At 37.6% G+C, this 19,936-nt stretch overlaps 1 protein-coding gene across 1 annotated transcript in view; it reads right to left on the reverse strand.

Moving 5' to 3' along the window:
• Nucleotides 1-19,936, reverse strand: part of LOC126199423 (modular serine protease-like) — a 207,217-nt gene that overhangs the window by 100,843 nt on the left and 86,438 nt on the right. Inside the window, exon 5 of the mRNA XM_049936341.1 lies at nucleotides 6,487-6,648. Within this exon, the coding sequence (XP_049792298.1) occupies nucleotides 6,487-6,648 (162 nt within the window). The remainder of the gene's footprint in view (nucleotides 1-6,486; nucleotides 6,649-19,936) is intronic.

Raw genomic sequence — 19,936 nt, forward strand, 5'->3', positions numbered from 1 at the left:
ACTTGCTCCTTCCCCTGTCTGTTCAAGTGGAATCCGTGATGTGTGAATTTATCACAAGACAGTCTTTCCATTTCAAAGTTTATGGATATTCTATTTGCTCAGTACAGGGTGTATACGTGGACAAGGAAAAAAAATCCTGGATTTTTCCCGGGTTTCCCAGTTAAAAATACACTTTCTCCTGGATGAAAACACACTTCTTCCGTGTTATTAAGTGACAGTATATTTTCCCTTGGAACTGTAAAACTTATCAATCCTTTGAACGGTTATGTTTTTATACACAGGTGTAGAATTTCCCGGCACTTTAGAAAACTAAACTCAGGGAAGAAAACCCCTTTTGGAAAGATTTTTGATGTGCAGCAACATGTACGCTGCATATTTTCATATTATGAAAGTATAAATTCGAATTCCACCAAACACCGTATGTTCCTTTCCGACCTATTGTAATCAAGATTGAGATGCGCTTTTGTAAGCCAGTCATAGCTCATGTCACGTGATCCTGCCAGCCGCTGACAGCGTATATTGGTCACAGGACACGTGATGTAGTCAGCTAATAGCAACATCACTGTTAAGTAGTGTGAATACACAAACAGGAAAAGTTAATGTTATAAATTAATATACATAGTGTTGCTACAAGAAAAGCAAAGCTTTCACATATAATTGTGGTCTCTAACATTAATGAGCTTCAAGAGAAGCTAAGCTTTCACATATAGTGTATATATAATGTATATATTACACTTTAGGGTATATCACACAAATCAAGTAAAATTTTTAGCCAAGTCCAGTGACTTGTCCTCAAAGTTTTCCACAAATAAATTAGCTACCGCAGAGGAGAGAGAGCTTCCTGTAGCACTACATCAATTTGCTCATAATAACAACATGAATGTTTGATCTTCTGGGCTCGAAATACTTCTATATGGCTCATCATCAAACGCTCTGTGATCTACAAAATTCATCGTACATTCTTGCACGTAGTTCAATTTGTGTAAAAGGAAATTTACTTTGAAAGTAACGCTTTTCAAACCACCATTCGCATTATTTTCCCGTGGCCTGTTACAAATAGGTTCGTTTCAGTAGTCATCAGAGAGCGCCAGATCACAGGCGCCACCATGCTATACCAGCTGCTATGACACAGGAAGCCGGTATGTTGGTATGTGTAAAACATTAAAAGATCTTACATTGTGTCATAGAGGAAAAAAGACATCAGAGGATACTCCAAGAGCATCGGAACTTCGTGAACCATACTAAAATTCACATTTAAGGTGCATACTTAAAGAGCACATTTGTATGTCCAGATTCCCAATGAAGCACGCCTCAACCTGATATTAAGCTTTTCGGTGTGGGTTTTGGGATGCAAATTTTCTTGGTGTACCAGTACTGTAATTACTCATTTTTTATTCTTTCTTATGGCATAATGCCATACATACTAGAAGAGGAAAACGTGCACTTGAAATGCAGCGAGCAGTTGAAATTAGCCAATAGTGTGGAACTAAAAATTTTGTTTTAAACACATTGATTGCGTCAGCGTAAAAAAGTTAATAAAAATCAAATTTCTGTAGCAAACTGACAAAAATAACTTCATTGTTCTACAAGGTGATTAATGCATGACTGTCAGAAAACTGTAAATAAAATAAAATCTGAAACTAATAACATATATTAGCCTTCCGTAATTATGTGAATGTATTGTAATTCACTTTATAGTTCCCAGCCACAGAAATCCATTTTGTTTTCATTTGAAGTGAGAGTAGTAAACGAAGAGGAAACAGCAAAATCACTAAATGTAAAGACAGGTCACGTGGAGAGTACACACTTCCCCACTATAACCTAGACTGCTCTGGGCATTTGAGATACAACGTCAAAAATTTTAAAAAAATCCGAGTTTTGAATAATATGTTCCTTTTGTAGCGCACATCTTTCTGGAGAGTCTGATACATAAAACATACATGTTCGAGGAAATGTAAGACATGTTGTTCAGTCTTAAGTGTGCCAGAGTGCAGTGCCACCCCTCTTCGTACAGCATTCTTCTATCGCACGTCACTGAATTTCGCTCTGTGGAACTGAAACGTGAATATTTTGTACTGGATGCCATCAAACTACATTCAGTACAGTGGAAATTAAAATGTCCTGTGGTGCCTCTCCAGTCCCAGTTGCCCGGTTTGATATCCTGCCTTTTTATCACATTTTGTAATCCGGAGAAGAAGAACTATTCAGAAAATTTGCACTCTTTATTGCCTGTAAGCTAATTACTTTCTGTTTTGGGTGACATGAAATTAAATATATGATACATAAAACCAGAAAAGACAAGAGACAAGCAAGACACTACACATTTCTTCAATCCTTGGTTCCTAGCATTGTATTCTCTCTAATCTTGCTACAGCTTTACATGGTGTGCTTTCCTTTCTGCGAAAGAATCTGTTACCTGAAAGTTTGTCAAACGTTTTGCTACATGAAAAATCAAAATATCATTGTCTAATATTGTGTAAGCTGTCAATACAAATAGTACCCGAGATTGGTGTGGTTTCTCAATCTGATTACATCTATTTTGACACTGTCTGTTAGATAAAACAAAACAGGCCTTTCTAATACTGCAGAAATTGTAAAACACATCAAATAAATGAGACTTTTGAAAAAAATGGTCATTTTTATAACACGACAGAATATAATTCACGAAGACCGACATAAAATGCCTATTAGGCCTACTACAAGCAAAAAGCTTTATGCTAGAAAATAGTTTCACATTTCATTCATACGCTCGAGTTTCTCGAGCATGAGATCAAAAAGTAGTAGTACGAGATTTATATATATACTTGGAATCGTCATATTCTTCCCTAATTTCTGTGATGTCACCGTATCTTCTCCTTCCTCATTCTAACAAACAATCTTGTGTTGACTAATTCTGGAACTATTCCTGCCTTTGTGAAAACTTATTCGCCAGTTAACTTCACTAACCCTGCCAGAAGCACTAGTTTACTTATCCCCGATTATTCTCCGGTTAGGTGTTGTTATGTTCGTACAAACCATTTTCCGTGCTACTTCCAGAACAGAACTTAAGTGGCTGCTAGACAGGGACTGTACAATTGGCCCTTACTAGTGTAACAATCTGGCCAAAGATTTTCTGACAAAATTTCATTTTCTTGGATACACTGAGAAGATAATATGTAATCTTTCGTACCTGTTATTCCTGTTAGTCGTTTATTTCCACTCTGGTAGTCTGACTCTTTGGATTTCCCTAGTAATTATAACAATGCTGATCATTCACAAACCCAATCAATAACATAATTAATAATTAGGCAGTGATTGGCGTTCACTCGTTCGGCTTTACTCTGCTCAGCTCATATAGCCCGGTCCCCTTTTGCCTGCAGGAAGGTCTATTTCTAGATGCGATGAGGATTCCGCTGATAGACATCACGTTCACTATGCACGCATTCAAAATCAACTTATGATTCATTCAGAAATCAACTAACAGAATGTGTTCAAAAACCAACAAGAATTCGTTTCAAAATCATATGAATAATTAATAGATCATAGATCTTAGGTGCGGCAGTAAATTTTTTCCCAGTTGCATCTAGCTGCTTGCTGCGACTACTTACACAGACAACAGCCACATCTCTGTAGCCAGAAGGGGGAAAACATACATCTCATATGCCACTCAACTGTGCATGCACATGAGCCCGCTCGTAACTGCTAAAACGAATCTAATATAAAGAATTGTGATGTCACGCTCATCGGAGGCAATTTGTTGGTATGAAGAATTGAACAGTCTTCCTAAAGCATTTGACACATTTTGCTGTTGGCAAACGTTTGTGTGAGCACTGTGTTTTGCGGTTGTATATGGCACATTTCCTTTGCAATTTATGTTTTATTTTCAAATTTTTTCTCATTCACATTTCATTGTGGCAGTATTATTCTGCAGTAGCATGATACAGTAATATCCTTTGTTAGGTTTACCGATTCTTACCAGTCAAAATTACAAAAATTTAACTGAAAAGTAAAACAACGAAAAATTCCCGAACTTCTAAAAAATTCCCGGGTTTTTCCCGCTTTTCTCCTGGATGAAAAAAATTCCCAGGTTTTTCCTGGATCTCCCAGCTGTCCCTGTCAGTAGTGCCATGTGACTGTCCAGAGGCTGGTTTTCTTCTGACTGTACATTGTTGTGACCAATGCTGCAAGCAGTAGGTCTAATGTACAGTGGCTACATTCTTGCCAAGTCTTTCTGCAATATCCACAAGGAACGTCCAGATTCTCATATCCCTATTACATGACCTCATTCAAATGCAGTAAGATGTTGATAATGGCATCTTCATTGCCTTATTGGCATTCTTGACTAAAGCAACTAATGATGTTGAAGCTCAAAGGTAACTAATGTTCACGACTGTTAGAACTTGTATTTAAAGCAAACCTGATTTACATTCCCATAGTGGTGCTACTAGCGGCACTCTTATGTGACTCGTGCAAAATCTGAATAAACATCATTTTTCAGATGTAGAAACTGCCTACTAACTTTTGTTTATGTTGGACAACTTCTCCTTCGCGTTGCAATTTTTTTTTCCGTCGGTGGAGAAAACCATGTGCATAAACAGTATTTGGAACTTGTAGCTCAGCTGTGAGAAAATGCAGCAAAGTATTTTAGAGACACTGCATGTGGCTGTCTTCTGCTCAGCTCTTCAACTACACTCCTGGAAATGGAAAAAAGAACACATTGACACCGGTGTGTCAGACCCACCATACTTGCTCCGGACACTGCGAGAGGGCTGTACAAGCAATGATCACACGCACGGCACAGCGGACACACCAGGAACCGCGGTGCTGGCCGTCGAATGGCGCTAGCTGCACAGCATTTGTGCACCGCCGCCGTCAGTGTCAGCCAGTTTGCCGTGGCATACGGAGCTCCATCGCAGTCTTTAACACTGGTAGCATGCCGCGACAGCGTGGACGTGAACCGTATGTGCAGTTGACGGACTTTGAGTGAGGGCGTATAGCGGGCATGCGGGAGGCCGGGTGGACGTACCGCCGAATTGCTCAACACGTGGGGCATGAGGTCTCCACAGTACATCGATGTTGTCGCCAGTGGTCGGCGGAAGGTGCACGTGCCCGTCGACCTGGGACCGGACCGCAGCGACGCACGGATGCACGCCAAGACCGTAGGATCCTACGCAGTGCCGTAGGGGACCGCACCGCCACTTCCCAGCAAATTAGGGACACTGTTGCTCCTGGGGTATCGGCGAGGACCATTCGCAACCGTCTCCATGAAGCTGGGCTACGGTCCCGCACACCGTTAGGCCGTCTTCCGCTCACGCCCCAACATCGTGCAGCCCGCCTCCAGTGGTGTCGCGACAGGCGTGAATGGAGGGACGAATGGAGACGTGTCGTCTTCAGCAATGAGAGTCGCTTCTGCCTTGGTGCCAATGATGGTTGTATGCGTGTTTGGCGCCGTGCAGGTGAGCACCACAATCAGGACTGCATACGACCGAGGCACACAGGGCCAACACCCGGCATCATGGTGTGGGGAGCGATCTCCTACACTGGCCGTACACCACTGGTGATCGTCGAGGGGACACTGAATAGTGCACGGTACATCCAAACCGTCATCGAACCCATCGTTCTACCATTCCTAGGCCGGCAAGGGAACTTGCTGTTCCAACAGGACAATGCACGTCCGCATGTATCCCGTGCCACCCAACGTGCTCTAGAAGGTGCAAGTCAACTACCCTGGCCAGCAAGATCTCCGGATCTGTCCCCCATTGAGCATGTTTGGGACTGGATGAAGCGTCGTCTCACGCAGTCTGCACGTCCAGCACGAACGCTGGTCCAACTGAGGCGCCAGGTGGAAATGGCATGGCAAGCCGTTCCACAGGACTACATCCAGCATCTCTACGATCGTCTCCATGGGAGAATAGCAGCCTGCATTGCTGCGAAAGGTGGATATACACTGTACTAGTGCCGACATTGTGCATGCTCTGTTGCCTGTGTCTATGTGCCTGTGGTTCTGTCAGTGTGATCATGTGATGTATCTGACCCCAGGAATGTGTCAATAAAGTTTCCCCTTCCTGGGACAATGAATTCACGGTGTTCTTATTTCAATTTCCAGGAGTGTATATGGTGTCTGGTTATCTTTGCTCTTGCCATTGTTTGTACTCTTTCTACGTTTGTTTGGATTGGGAGTTTATAAAGATATGTCAGTAAGGGCAGGTAAGTTCGCTGGATCAAGAGAGGGGCACCACAACAAGATAAGAGGCAAATGAACAGCAAGGTGCAAGAAACAGTCAAGATTTACAAACCTACAACGTTCAGAGGAGTAAAGAGTGAGTGAACAAATTAGAGATTGTTACTGTAGCTGCATCAAACCAGTCTCAGGACTGAAGACCACAACAACAACTGTCGTTAAAGAAGCTTGGCCAATACTACATAATGCCATCAAGAATACATTAACCAAAACACACATTGAAACAATGTATAGTGCAACAAACACTGCAGTTGTAAATGACTCACCAGTTAAAACCAATTTTCTTTTTATAATGGTTCCACCACACAACTGGTCAAATTTACCATTTTCATAAATATATATTCCAACATGCCACGGAAATTCCACAGCTGATACAGGCTCTCCATTGACGACATATGTTCGGTGCTTTGGAACTGATTTTCCGCATTCTGCAACATTTTTATAATTACACATTTCATTTTACCTTCTCTATTATTTTAGTCTTTACATGTATGGCGAGAAAGATTAACCTATCAGATTTATACTGGTAGCATCAATGTCAAAGACAAGGACATACTCAAACACTGAATGTATATTAATGCAAATCTAAGGGAAGTATAATTTTATATCTACATTTGCAGTCAGCAAATCACTTTGAAGTGGCATGGCATACGATATTTTATAGTACTCTCCTGATCTGGTAAAGCAGTTCATGATTAGAGAATAATTAACCCCCCCCCCCCCCCCCCCATCTGTTTAGTATGGCCATTTACTTTATGTCATTATAGGTTGAGCAGCAAGTTTCTGCTATTATACACTGAAAGACTACATTGACGTTTCATCAATATACATCTTATTGCATAGCTCAGAGGTCGATTTTGTAACTATTTCTATTACTGCTCACTGCATCATTTTTCTAGACTAATATTTAATAATTGTTTTTAATGTTCTTGAACTCAATTCAAATGGGAGAAGATGTAAATGTACTGAATGTTAATTGAGCTCCCCATCAAAAGTAAGACAGTTTCTGCTGTATTTACAATAAAAATGGTGTCAGTTTCTGGCCACATTATCTGTTGTCATTCAATTTCACCACAAGGGTCAGTATATCTTTCTACTGCCTTTCTACACTATCCCATTACATTAGTGTTAGTTGTGGTGATTTTTCTGTATTCTCCTTTTTTAGCATATGAACTGTCTCATGTATTCACTGTAATAATTCAATCCTGTGCTGCTGTTCACCTTCCTTGTCCTCAAAGCAGGACAATAGCAGCTTCTGCTGAGAAAAATATCCAACACTATCCTGGTTTTCAGACCTAACAGTTCCTTGTGTGGGGAGGGGAGAGGGATTGTTTAGGGAAGAAAAGGCAGATCACTCAGACTCTAGGATGAGAAAGACCCACCTGTTTTTGAGGGCAGATTGAGATGAAGATCTCCCCTCATTCTCAAAACAGATGGATCCTTCTCATCCTCTAGTCTTGATTTCCTGCTCTTACTTTTTAACCTGCCCCATCCTATCCACATGTCCTCCTAAAGATAGGGAGGATTTGTTCCGAAAGATGTGATACTGCTGTATATTTTATCTATCTTGTGCAAGAAAATTGGAAATTGAAAACATACCATTGCACTGGATGAAAATACACACTTCAGTGCAATGCTGTATTCTTTGGTTTTCTCTTGGAGCAGACTGAGTGGATACTACAACACACAAAATAATATTTCACTATGTCATAGATAGGAAGAATTACTTAACTTTTCCACAGGAATGTCATGAGTATATATAACACTATGAACATTAACACATCACTTGACACTGACAAATGACAAGCCTCTCACTCAGTGTACATTTAACAACAATTTTCACATTGTGTTCTGCCTAATACATTGATCACACAGCTGGCCTATCAGAATATGATGCTGCCACCATAGGTGATTATTGCAGACTGGACTTCGCTGTTCTGTGCTTGGCCATAAATAGGAGGTCCACTGCGCCAACATGACAAAATGTTTCTGGGCATGGCTACGCCGATGTCACTCATTTGTCGACGTGGCTCACAGAATCCTTTTATTGGTATATTATGACCACATAACCCAATTCATACAAAATTTATTTGTATTGTTAATTTAATTTTTTTCAGAAAGGCAGAGGTATATAACATCATGAATACATATATTCCCAACTACCTTGCAAGTTTTCGTCTTTAATATCTTAAAATATTTTTCAAAGTTCTGTTTCTGCAGGATGAAGCTAAAACTATCCTCCACACAGAAGTTGGTTTGAGCAAAACAGCACTTTATTAGACACATTTCTCTTGGAGATTGTATTCTTTCACCTTTCACCTGCTTTTGAACTGACTACCCAGCTAATTAAAGATGACCCTACAGTTTAATGTGGACTTCAAATCATAATGCAACTTGGCATTCTTCACATGAACAAAGATGGCTAGCAGCTGAATAAGTGACTGGGGAATGAACCCAAAACTCCAGATTTTTAGTCTGGCATTTATCTACATTTTCCTACCAACCTCATTTATTTCATTAAGTATCAACCACTAACCATAAAATACTAAAACTGTCCACATAAAAACAATAATAAAGTGGTACACCAGAATCTTCCCTTTCTCCTTTGAAAGTGATATTTCATAAGTGAATAAAATCCAGTTTTATAATAAAACCCCAGGGGACTTTATTCTTTGGAATATGCGGATGGCAACTGTGGGGCCCCGAGCCGAATGTGTTATGTTATTTCTCTCCCATTCTCCCCCCCCCCTTTTTCCTTTCCCTCCCCACCCCATCTCCTCTCTTGATGTCCTTTGACAAACTTTTTATATGATATTAGGTCTGGAGGTGTCTTTCAGATTCTAGACTTCTTTACAACTTCCTGGCATCAAACTTTCCCACTCATTACCTTCCTGAATAAATTTTAATCCAAGGATTTATCCTCATCTCTATATGACAACTTCGAGATTCGACCAGAGAAAATATTTTGAAGAAGAATTCCACTGACTGCAAATATAGATTGTAGGAAAGACAGCATTCAGATTTAGTGGGCTGTCATTCAGAAGATTATGACAGGTATGAGCATCCAAAAATCCAACAGCCACCATCACACACACACACACACACACAATCTTTAATAATTTAACTTATAAGGATCTCAATCTTCTCGAGGAACAGTTTTAACTCTTTGGATCAAACTGGAAAATTAAAGATCATTACTGACACAGTGAACAAACACAAAATAGAATCAGGCTAAGATAGCAGCAAGTGTAAATGCAAGTACTATTAATATAACAAAGTCACAGTTACATTGTAAAAAACAGTGATTGTGATAAACGTAAAGATAAAATCGACAAGTTAAATGAATGCTTACAAAGCCTTTAGCGCGTTGTTGATATTCTGAGATGAGGAAACACTAACCTTAGAATCTAAAACCATGAGCTAAAAACATTGGGTTCCAGCAGTATTCGAAGCAGATTACCAGGTACAAAATTGATATCAAAAACAAAAAATGATATGAAACTCATGTGCACAAAAGGTTACAGAATTCTACTAGAGAAAAACTACCATAAGTGTGTAAACAATTTAAACCTCCTTCCCATTGTAAAAAACAGCCAAAATTGCATAAGTAATTCAACAACTCTTCTCAGTGAAAACAACAGCCAGAAGTGTGTAAACAACTCAAACACTCTTCCTATTTCTCAAGAAATTGTCTAAAAAAATGTCACACTGTCAACAAAATTCATAACATAAAACTAATCTCATGCACACAAACATGTTTAGAGTGTTATCAGTAAGCAGCAGTGATTTCATGAACACTGAAAGTTAATGTTCCAGCCAGAGTGTAGGTTACAAAGTGGAAAGTTGTGAAAGTAAAGTCAGCAGCAATGATAAACAGCAGACAGAGAAATGCAATGTGCTATTTGTATTGGACAGCCATGGAAGAACTATAGCTAACGTTTCACAGAATGTGAATATGGACTTTCATGCAACTGGCATCATGAGACCCAGTGCGAGACCAAAAAAGTTATTGGAGACATCTCTGAACATACAAATATATTGGATGACTGTGATTTTGTTGTTTGTCTGACTGAAGCAAACAATTTAGAACATAATGGAGCCAAAAGTGTATAACAAGTTTAAAGAATTTTTTTTTTACCTAAATGAAACGAAAAACAGTGTTGTGACGATACCTCATGGATGTGATCTGATCTTTAATTCATGTGTTAACGAAGAGAGCCATAAAACTAATGTTAAAATCAAACAACTATTCTTTACTTACACAAAATTAAATGTAACAGATATTGGTCACCTGGAGGAAACACTACACACTGAACATGGTGAGCATCTGAATTACCATAGGAAGGAATTTCTTTGTCAAGAAATAAACAAGATTATAAATGAAATTCACAAAGACAACAGTCTTTCTTTAAAAGACAGTCTTTCCATGCATGTTAATGTACCTGATTTTTTAAGGAAAACAACATTACAAAGGAAGGATGGATATAAACCATGCTAAGAGGAAACTAGACTAATCCATTCAGATAATTGTGCCACTTTAGATCACCCAGTGAAAATAAATGAACATGCAAGGTCCAGTGAAATCAAAATTTCTTTCTGTACTAATAACAGTATTTTCCTTCTTCATATAAATGTACAATCTCTTAGGAGTAAAAAATCAATGAACTGCAACACTGGTTTGATAAAAGTAGCTGCTGTGTTTTGTATATCAATGAACATTGCGTGGAAAAGTCTGAAACAGACTTGTGTGTTCCACTTGCATATTTGGTATGACAAGCTACTGCAGGAAAAGCATGTCACATGGCAAGGCCTCTAACTACATTAAAAGCAATTTTGATTTACACTATTCAATCATAGATCTTAGCTGAATATACCTTGAAGGCATATTTGAAGTAACTGGTATAATAATCCACACAGAAAAATTGTAATTCTTTCACTTTATCGAACTCAAAGCAACGATGAAATACATTTATATAAAAAATTAGTACTCTAATATTGCAGCTGCCCAAATATAAACAGCATAAAATTATAATTGTAGGTGATATAAACATAGATATAAGGACAAAGAGAAAAAATGTAACTGATATGATTAATTCTTTGAACTCACTGAACTATTAATGTCTCAATGTAAAACCCACCAGATTGAATTTGTGTCTTGATAACATAACTAGTAACATATACAGAGACACTCTTGAATGTGATGTTATAGAATTAAGAATGTCAGATCGTGGAGGGCTATGGATTCAAATTAAAAATTCAGTTCTCAATACTGGAGTAAGAGAAATGACATGTAGACAACTGGCAGAAGCCAAAGTAAACAATATGATAGACCAATTAAAGGAAATGGATAAATCTGTTCTAATAAATAACAAATGTATTGACAAATGCTTGATTAAGTGCACAGTAAAAAAGATGCTATCTTATTGATATCCCACATAAGCAGCATCACAGCAACTATTGGTACACTGCACAATAAACTCAGGATGATACTATTAATTCTAAAATAAATCTCATAAAAGCTATTGTTACAAGGAAAATTATGTAAATATCATAAAACTCTACAGATTAAAAACAAAAATGCTGAGTAAATTTTAAATTTGAAACATAAATGTACAGCAGCAGGTAAATTAATAAAATCAATAAAGAAAACAGTATCCCTATTCACTGTGATAACACTCAATGAATATTTTATAAATATTGCCAGCACTACCACTCTACTCAATAATTCTGTATTAATTGCAGAAAAATGACAAATTTACATGGATGCTAACCACTTTAAGTGACATTCATAAATCGATACACAGACTAAGCAATTCCAAAACAAAATACTACTATGGACTTAGTAATTTCATCATAATGTGTATAGCAAAGAAAAGCAAAATGCCACTTCTTTCACTGTCTAACAGAGCACTAGGTGAAGGAATTTTCCCCAGGATGTCTTAAGCTCACAGTTACATTACCTTCATATAAAAATGCGAAAAAAGCCTCCCAAATAATTACACACCCATTTCAACAGTACCAATCATATCTAAGGCAATAAGAAGACTGTGTGCATAAACAGATATACAGCTGTTTTGAAAGTAACGAAACTTTCAGATCGGATTCAGTAATTGAAGCTTTGGTGAATAATGTTTATGAAGGCTAAATAAAAGCCCATCTATGTCTGGAACACTTGATGATTTAAGTAAAACATTTGACTCAGTGTTGCATGACAATCAGCAAAACATTAAGATATTATGGGGTAAATCACTCAGTTTATTCAAAGTTAATTGAAATAATAGGTTACAGCACGTTATGCAAATAATCAGAGATCAGCAATACTCTCAAAAAAGAATTTTTAATTGGAGAAATGAAAAATCTAGTCACCAAGAGACAGCAGAACACACACAAGCTTTTGGAGTCAGTGGCTTCTTCTTCAGGGAGGAGGGTTGGAAGGGAAAGAAGAAGGGTGGAGGAAAATGACTGGAGAGATCTAGGAAAAGGAGTAGATTTCGAAAAAGTCACCCAGAACTGCAGATCAGAGGAGACTTACCATACAGGATGAGAAGGAAAGGCTGCAGTCTGGAATCACTGGCTACAAAAGCCTGCCAAGCACAACAGTCTCTTATGTGTGTGTTCTGCAGTCACTTTGTGAGTAGATTTTTTTTATCTATCCAATTAAAAATTATTTTTTTGGGAGTATTGCTGATCTCTGCTTATTTGCATAACATGCTGTAACCTATTACTTCAATTAACTTTTAATAAAGTGAGTGATTTACCCCAATTAAATAATTTTATCAATAATTGATTGTTTTCATTCCCAATAAAAAAAGGAACAACCCAAGGCTCTGTTTTTGGGCCTTTCCTGTTTATTGTCTACATTAATGGATTTTCTAATTATAAACCATGTAACAAAGTAGTACATGTTGATTATATGCTATTAATAATGATGGGTAAAAATTTATAAAATGTACTAGTTAATGGCAGAGAAATGATGAAAATGACTAATTGCAACTGTCATGCCTATCACCTGAACATAAACCAAACTGAAAACATAAGAAACTATGTTTAATCTAAAGGAAACTAAAAAAAATTAAAATAAAACAGTAGAACTACTTGAACTGCCCATAGACCAAAAACACTCTTGGGAAGAAAACACAAATTATCTGTGCAGCAAACTTGTTTGTGTACATTTTTATTGCATAAATTAATGAACAGTGTGAGCAAACAGTTGTTGTTCCAGTCATATTTTGCTTTTTTCCACTCTCATCTGCAGTATGGATTATTGCTCTGGTGCAATTCCCCAGGAGCTAAATGTATTTTCAGATGGCAGAAGAAGACAATCACATGTTTAGTGTGATTACCACCCATAGAGTCCTGCAGAAACCATTTTAAATGTCTTGGCATAATGACATTACCTAGCCTGTGTACACACACACACACACACACACACACACACACACACACACACACACACACACACTTATCTGTATCCGATTGCTATAGTCCACAATAACTACAAGTACTTGAGTGTAAAAGTTTTCAATAAGCTACCATACTTAGCTCGTACAGCACCGCTAAGTAAATTTAAGGGCGAATTACAAACTTAGCTAAAATATAATGAATTCCATTCAGTTGAAGAGTTCTTAGAAACTAATCATTATATTATATGTTTTCCTGAGTGATGAAGAAAATCTTTTAGTTCTTTAAAAAAGCTAGTTATTTTCTGTGTTATTTTCTTTGTATGTCACTGATTATGGTATAAAACTTGTCACCACTGTAATCTTTGACAATACCAAATGTACAAAAAAATGCTGGAAGATGAATAAAAATATTCTATTTTATTCTACAATCATGGACCTTCCAAAAATTAGAAAAAGCGATGAAAACACCATGGAATCCTAAGGATACCAACCTTATAAGAAAATACAAGGAAAGCTAGGCATGAAAGTTCCCCACAATTTGGAAGTGGATTTCTAATAAACCTCAAAGTCCTTGACTCAATTATAGAATTTAAATTTCATTCATCCAAACTTACAATCTTAACTTTGTCAATCAGTGAATAAGACACACGCACAACTGTCAATACACACACACCCATTAATCAGAAAAATAGAACCCTGAAGGATAGGAAAAAAAAAAAGAGAAAAATACAGTGATCTCCTGAATCAAACATTAATCAAAATTTCTCCATCAAACATTAACATTAATATTCTCCTTGGTTATTTAAATGCACATCAAGGACCGAGATGTCACTGGAAAATGGCCAGCCAAAAATGCTCAAAGGTTGACAAATTTGCAGAAACCACAAACTTATTCAAAATCAACATGCTGTAAAAGGAAACCTGTTCATAAATTAAAAACTCTGAAACATCCTGACTTCAGAAAAGACAAATGGTAGCTGGACCCTGTCTGCAAGGATAAATTGCATCATCACAAAATCTACCATTTAAAAGTCTCAAGGACTGTAGACACAGTGACTGACCTCTATGTTGTAGAGATCAATATAAAGTTAATCTTTAGGCTAAGAAAGAAACCTCTGAATAAAAATAGGAGAAAATTCAACAAACCAAATTTATATAAAATACGGAGTACTGCAGGAAATCTGGGGAAAAGTCCACCAACACCAAATCATTACCACAATTGACCATCAAATTAAACTGATAACAAATGAATGACTCCAAAAAATCTCAGGAAGAAACAAAATTGGTGGATTTAAGAATGCAAATAGGCGGTAGAAAGAAGATATCAAGCTTGGATCAAGCATCAAGCCAAAAAGTCAGAAAATCAAATTTAAAACTAATACAACAAAGAAATTCCATATGTCAAGTCACCAGACAAACAAGATGCAAACATCTTAAAAATACCATAGAAATGATGGGAAAAAAATTTTGAAAAAAAGTAATTGCAAGATCACAACAAAACTTTCAGCAGATATCTTATGAAATATGAACTCCTGACATTGATGCTAAGAAAGAAATTAAGAAAGTTAGCACACACTAATGAACAAAATGCAGAGATCCTTGTAGAGACAGTCAGCAAACTTGTAAATTGTGATGATCCACTGTAAACATTTCAAGTAAGTAAAAACAAATCAATTTTAATGACCATTGATCCAAATGATTGCCCAATACTGCAACTACATGGTCAGCGTATCTGGCTGGATTCGATTCTCCGTACTGCCAGGGATTTTTGCTCAACCGGAGGACTTGAGCATGGTGCACTCAGCCTCAAGATGCCAGTTGAGGGGCTAGTAGCAGTTTCAGGGTAAAGAAATCTGACAACAACAGAGAGTGAAGGGTGATGACCACATGCCCTCCACATTGTGTCTGCATGATGCCAATGGCAGATGACAACACTGTGATTGATGTGACTGGCCGAAAAAGGCCAGAATGTGGTGCAAATTATCTAATAGATCCTCTGCTAATCAAATAAGGTATTTCTCACAGTCAGCTAACTAAAAAATTACAATTCATGCAGTGAAAACCTAAGCAGTGAAGAAAACTGAAAAAGCTGAGGAGGGAGAGAGAGAAAACCTGCAATCATACATATTCATCAACAGTTAAACTACAGAGCACTTGACCAAAGGAATTATCCACCCATTATTTAAAAAAGAAGGTGGATCCAACCCTGGACTACACATATAAAATTTATTCATGTATAATTTACACCAAGATTAAAAACACTCGGCAACCATATCTTTGAAAATACCAAGGAGGATTTCGCCCATACAGAAGCTGCCAAAACCAAATTCTCTGCCAGAAATGAGTAATTTAACATTAGAACCACACGAAAAACCAGCTCTTTATTTCATTTATAGATTACAGTAAACAGGGTGTATACGCGGACAAGGAGAAAAAAATTCCTGGATTTCCCAGTTAAAAACACACTTTCTCCCGGATGAAGACACAATTTTCCCATGTTATTAAGTGACAGTATATTTTCACTCTGAACTGTAAAACTTACCAATCCTATGAATGGTTATGTTTTTATACACAGGTGTAGGATTTCCCAGCACTTTAGAAAACTAAACTCAGGGAAGAAAACCCCTTTTGGAAAGATTTTTGATGTGCAGCAACATGTACGCTGCATATTTTCATATTATGAAAGTATAAATTCGAATTCCACCAAACACCGCATGTTCCTTTCCGACCCATTGTAATCAAGATTGAGATGCGCTTTTGTAAGCCAGTCGTAGCTCATGTCACGTGATCCCGCCAGCCGATGACAGCGTATATTCAGATCACAGGACACGTGATCTAGTCAGCTAATAGCAACATCACTGTTAAGTAGTGTGGATACACAAAACAGGAAAAGTTAATGTTTTAAATTAATATACATAGTGTTGCTACAAGAAAAGCAAAGCTTTCACATATAATATTGGTCCCTAATATTAATAAGCTTCAAGAGAAGCTAAGCTTTCACATATAATGTTTATATTTTTTGCGCGTGTTACACTTTAGGATATATCATATAAATCGAGTAAAATTTTTTGCTGAGTGAAGTGACTTGTACTCAGAGTTTTCCATAAATAAATTAGCTACCTCAGAGGAGAGGGAGCTTCCTGTAGCACTACATCAATTTGCTCATAACAACATGAATGTCTGATCTTCTGGGCTTGAAATACTTCTATATGGCTCGTCATCAAACACTCTGTGATTTACAAAATTCATCGTACATTCTTGCATGTAGTTCAATTTGTGTGTAAAAGGAAATTTACTTTGAAAGTAACGCTTTTGAAACCACCATTCGAATTATTTTCCCATGGCCTGTTAGAAATAGGTTAGTTTCAGTAGTCGTCAGAGCGCTTGATAACAGGTGCCACCGTGCTTTACCACCTGTTATGACACAGGAAGCCCGTTATGTTGGTATGTGTAAAACATTGAAAGATCTTACATTGTGTCATAAAAGATGAAAGACATCAGAGGATACTCCAAGAGCATTGGAATTTCGTGAACCATACTAAAATAGCACATTTAAGGTGCATACTTAAAGAGAACATTCGTATGTCCAGATTCCCAATGAAGTACGCCTCGACCTGATATTAACCTTTTCGGTGTGGGTTTTGGGATGTAAATTTTCTTGGCGTACCAATACTGTAATAACTCATGTTGGATTCTTTCTTATGGCAGAATGGCATACGTGCTAGAAGATGAAAACGTGCACCTGAAATGCAGAGAGCAGTTGAAATTAGCAAATAGTGTCGAACTAAACACTTTGTTTCAAACACATTGATTGCCTCACCGTAAAAGACTGATAAAAACCAAATTTCTTTAGTAAACCGACAAAAGTAACTTCATTGCTCTACAAGGCAATTAATGCATGGCTGTCAGAAAAGGGAAATAAAATAAAATCTGAAACTAATAACGTATATTAGCCTTCCATAATTATGTGAATGTATTTTAATGCACTTGATAGCTTCCAGCCACAGAAATCCATTTTGTTTTCATTTGAGGTGAGAGCAGTAAACGAAGAGCAAACAGTAAAATCACTAAATGTAAAGACGGGTCACGTGGAGATACACACTTGCTAACTACAACTTAGACTGCTTTGTGCATCAGCCTGGGATCTACGATACTTCCGAACCAGGGCAATAGTAAGATAATGCGCCCCCCCCCCCCCCACACACACACACACAAACCCCATCCCTCGAGCGTTTGAGATATGACGTCAAAAATTTAAAAAAATACCGTATTTACTCGAATCTAAGCCGCACCTGAAAAATGAGACTCGAAATCAAGGGAAAAAAAAATTCCCAAATCTAAGCTGCACGTGAAATTTGAGACTCGAAATTCAAGGGGAGAGAAAAGTTTTGGGCCACACCTCCAAATCGAAACAAAGTTGGTCCATTGTAATATGATACACAATTTAGGTAGAGTGAATGACGATACAGCTACAGTAGTTTGGTTCGAGTCTTAAGTTTAGCAGTTAAGCTTTACCAGGTAGCCACTGCTATGCATCAGGTGGCTCCATCCGTATTTATACGGGTACCCTTCCTTTTTCACGTGCTTCGTCGGGTTTGAATTGATTGCTTATTTTCCTTTGATCCGATAAGCGCAGTTTTCTTTGTTATAGGTGTTTACGTCACTCTAAGCTGAAAATGCATTACTGTACTGTGTAATGCATTGTTTGTCGCATTTTGATAGTGCGTGTTTACGGCCTGTCGCCGCTCGCGGCATGGCTTGCTTTTGTGCGCGCTACCGCCGCTTACAATTAAAAAAAAAAAAAAAAAAGAGAGAGAGAAATTGTCTCATTAGCGAAACAATGGCACGAGACTGCTATTTGTTGTTACTTACACTGCTGCTTTCTTTGATAATGATCAACAAGAACCAAATAATAGACTGCGTATGATAGAAGATGTTCTGAACGAGAGTTTAGCGAAAATTTTTCTCCGTTCGAAAATCTTTGCAGGCGCCTCTTTAGTACATTACATTCTGCACAGAAATTAGAGTCATCTTAGATTTAAAAATCGAGTCAATTGCCGTGCTTCATTTCTGACTGTATCACTGTTAAGCATAAGAATAATACGAATATAAACATGACATGATATGTATATTCTCCCGCGTTTGCTGTTGTCTCACTCTAGTTTTGTGGTTTATTAGGCAGACAGGATGTAAATGAGATAGCAGCAAACACGAAACAATACATGGAAAAATGTTTATATTCGTATTATTCTTATGGTGACGAGAATACTGCATGTGATTCACAATTTATAAAAGTTCCTATTAGCAACCATCTCTTCTCACAGATAGGAAAAAAATCCAGAATGTAGAGTTGGCCATATTGACAAAGATCCCAAACAGTCTAGCCAGTCGGGTTTTCGTAGTACACTGAAATGGTGCTGCATTCGAAGATGAACAATATGAAATTTGTATTTACTTCATTGGATAATGTATGAAAATGCAGTGGTCGAAACTCGGGGCGGAGAAAAAAACTCGCCTTCCACCTTTTTTTAATTTATTTACTGACGCAGAGGTTTTAGTGCCAGTATTATTTATCTTTGTGCCTACAAAGCATGCCTGTGTAGCACTACATATATTCGACAGCAGAAATAAGTTATGGCGGCACCCACCAACATTTTTCAGAACTTCCGCTTGCTTTGCACTCGATTCTAAGCCGCAGGCGGTTTTTTGGATTACAAAAACCGGAAAAAAGTGCGGCTTAGATTCGAGTAAATACGGTATGTTCATTTTGTAGCGCACAGCTTTCTGAAAAGTCTGATATATAAAATGTATATGTTCGAGGAAATGTAAGACATGTTATTTGGTCTTAAGTGTGCCAGAGTGTAGTGCCACACCTCTTCACACAGCATTCTTCTATCACAAGTCACTGTATTTCACTCATTGGAATTTAAACACGTATATTTTGTATTGGATGCCATCAAACTATATTCAGGAAGTGGAAATTAAAAATGTCCTGTGGTGCCTCTCCTGCTTACAGTCAGCCAGTTTGACATCCTGCCCCTCTTTTAAAAAATCTCGCAAATTAATATTGGATGGGATTATTTGTAAACAGGAGAACAAGAACTCTTCAGAAAATTTGCACTCTTTATTGCCTGTTGGCTAATAACTTTATGTTTTGGGTGAAATAAAATTAAATATAGGATACATAAAACCAGTTAAAGACAAGAGACAAGCAATACAGTACACATTTCTTCAGTCCTTAGCTCCTAGCATTGTTTTCTCTCTAATCCTGCTACAGCTTTACATGGCGTGCTTTCCTTTCTACAAGAGAATC

The sequence above is a fragment of the Schistocerca nitens genome, chromosome 8, assembly GCF_023898315.1.
Source record: "Schistocerca nitens isolate TAMUIC-IGC-003100 chromosome 8, iqSchNite1.1, whole genome shotgun sequence".
NCBI classification, from domain to species: domain Eukaryota; kingdom Metazoa; phylum Arthropoda; class Insecta; order Orthoptera; family Acrididae; genus Schistocerca; species Schistocerca nitens.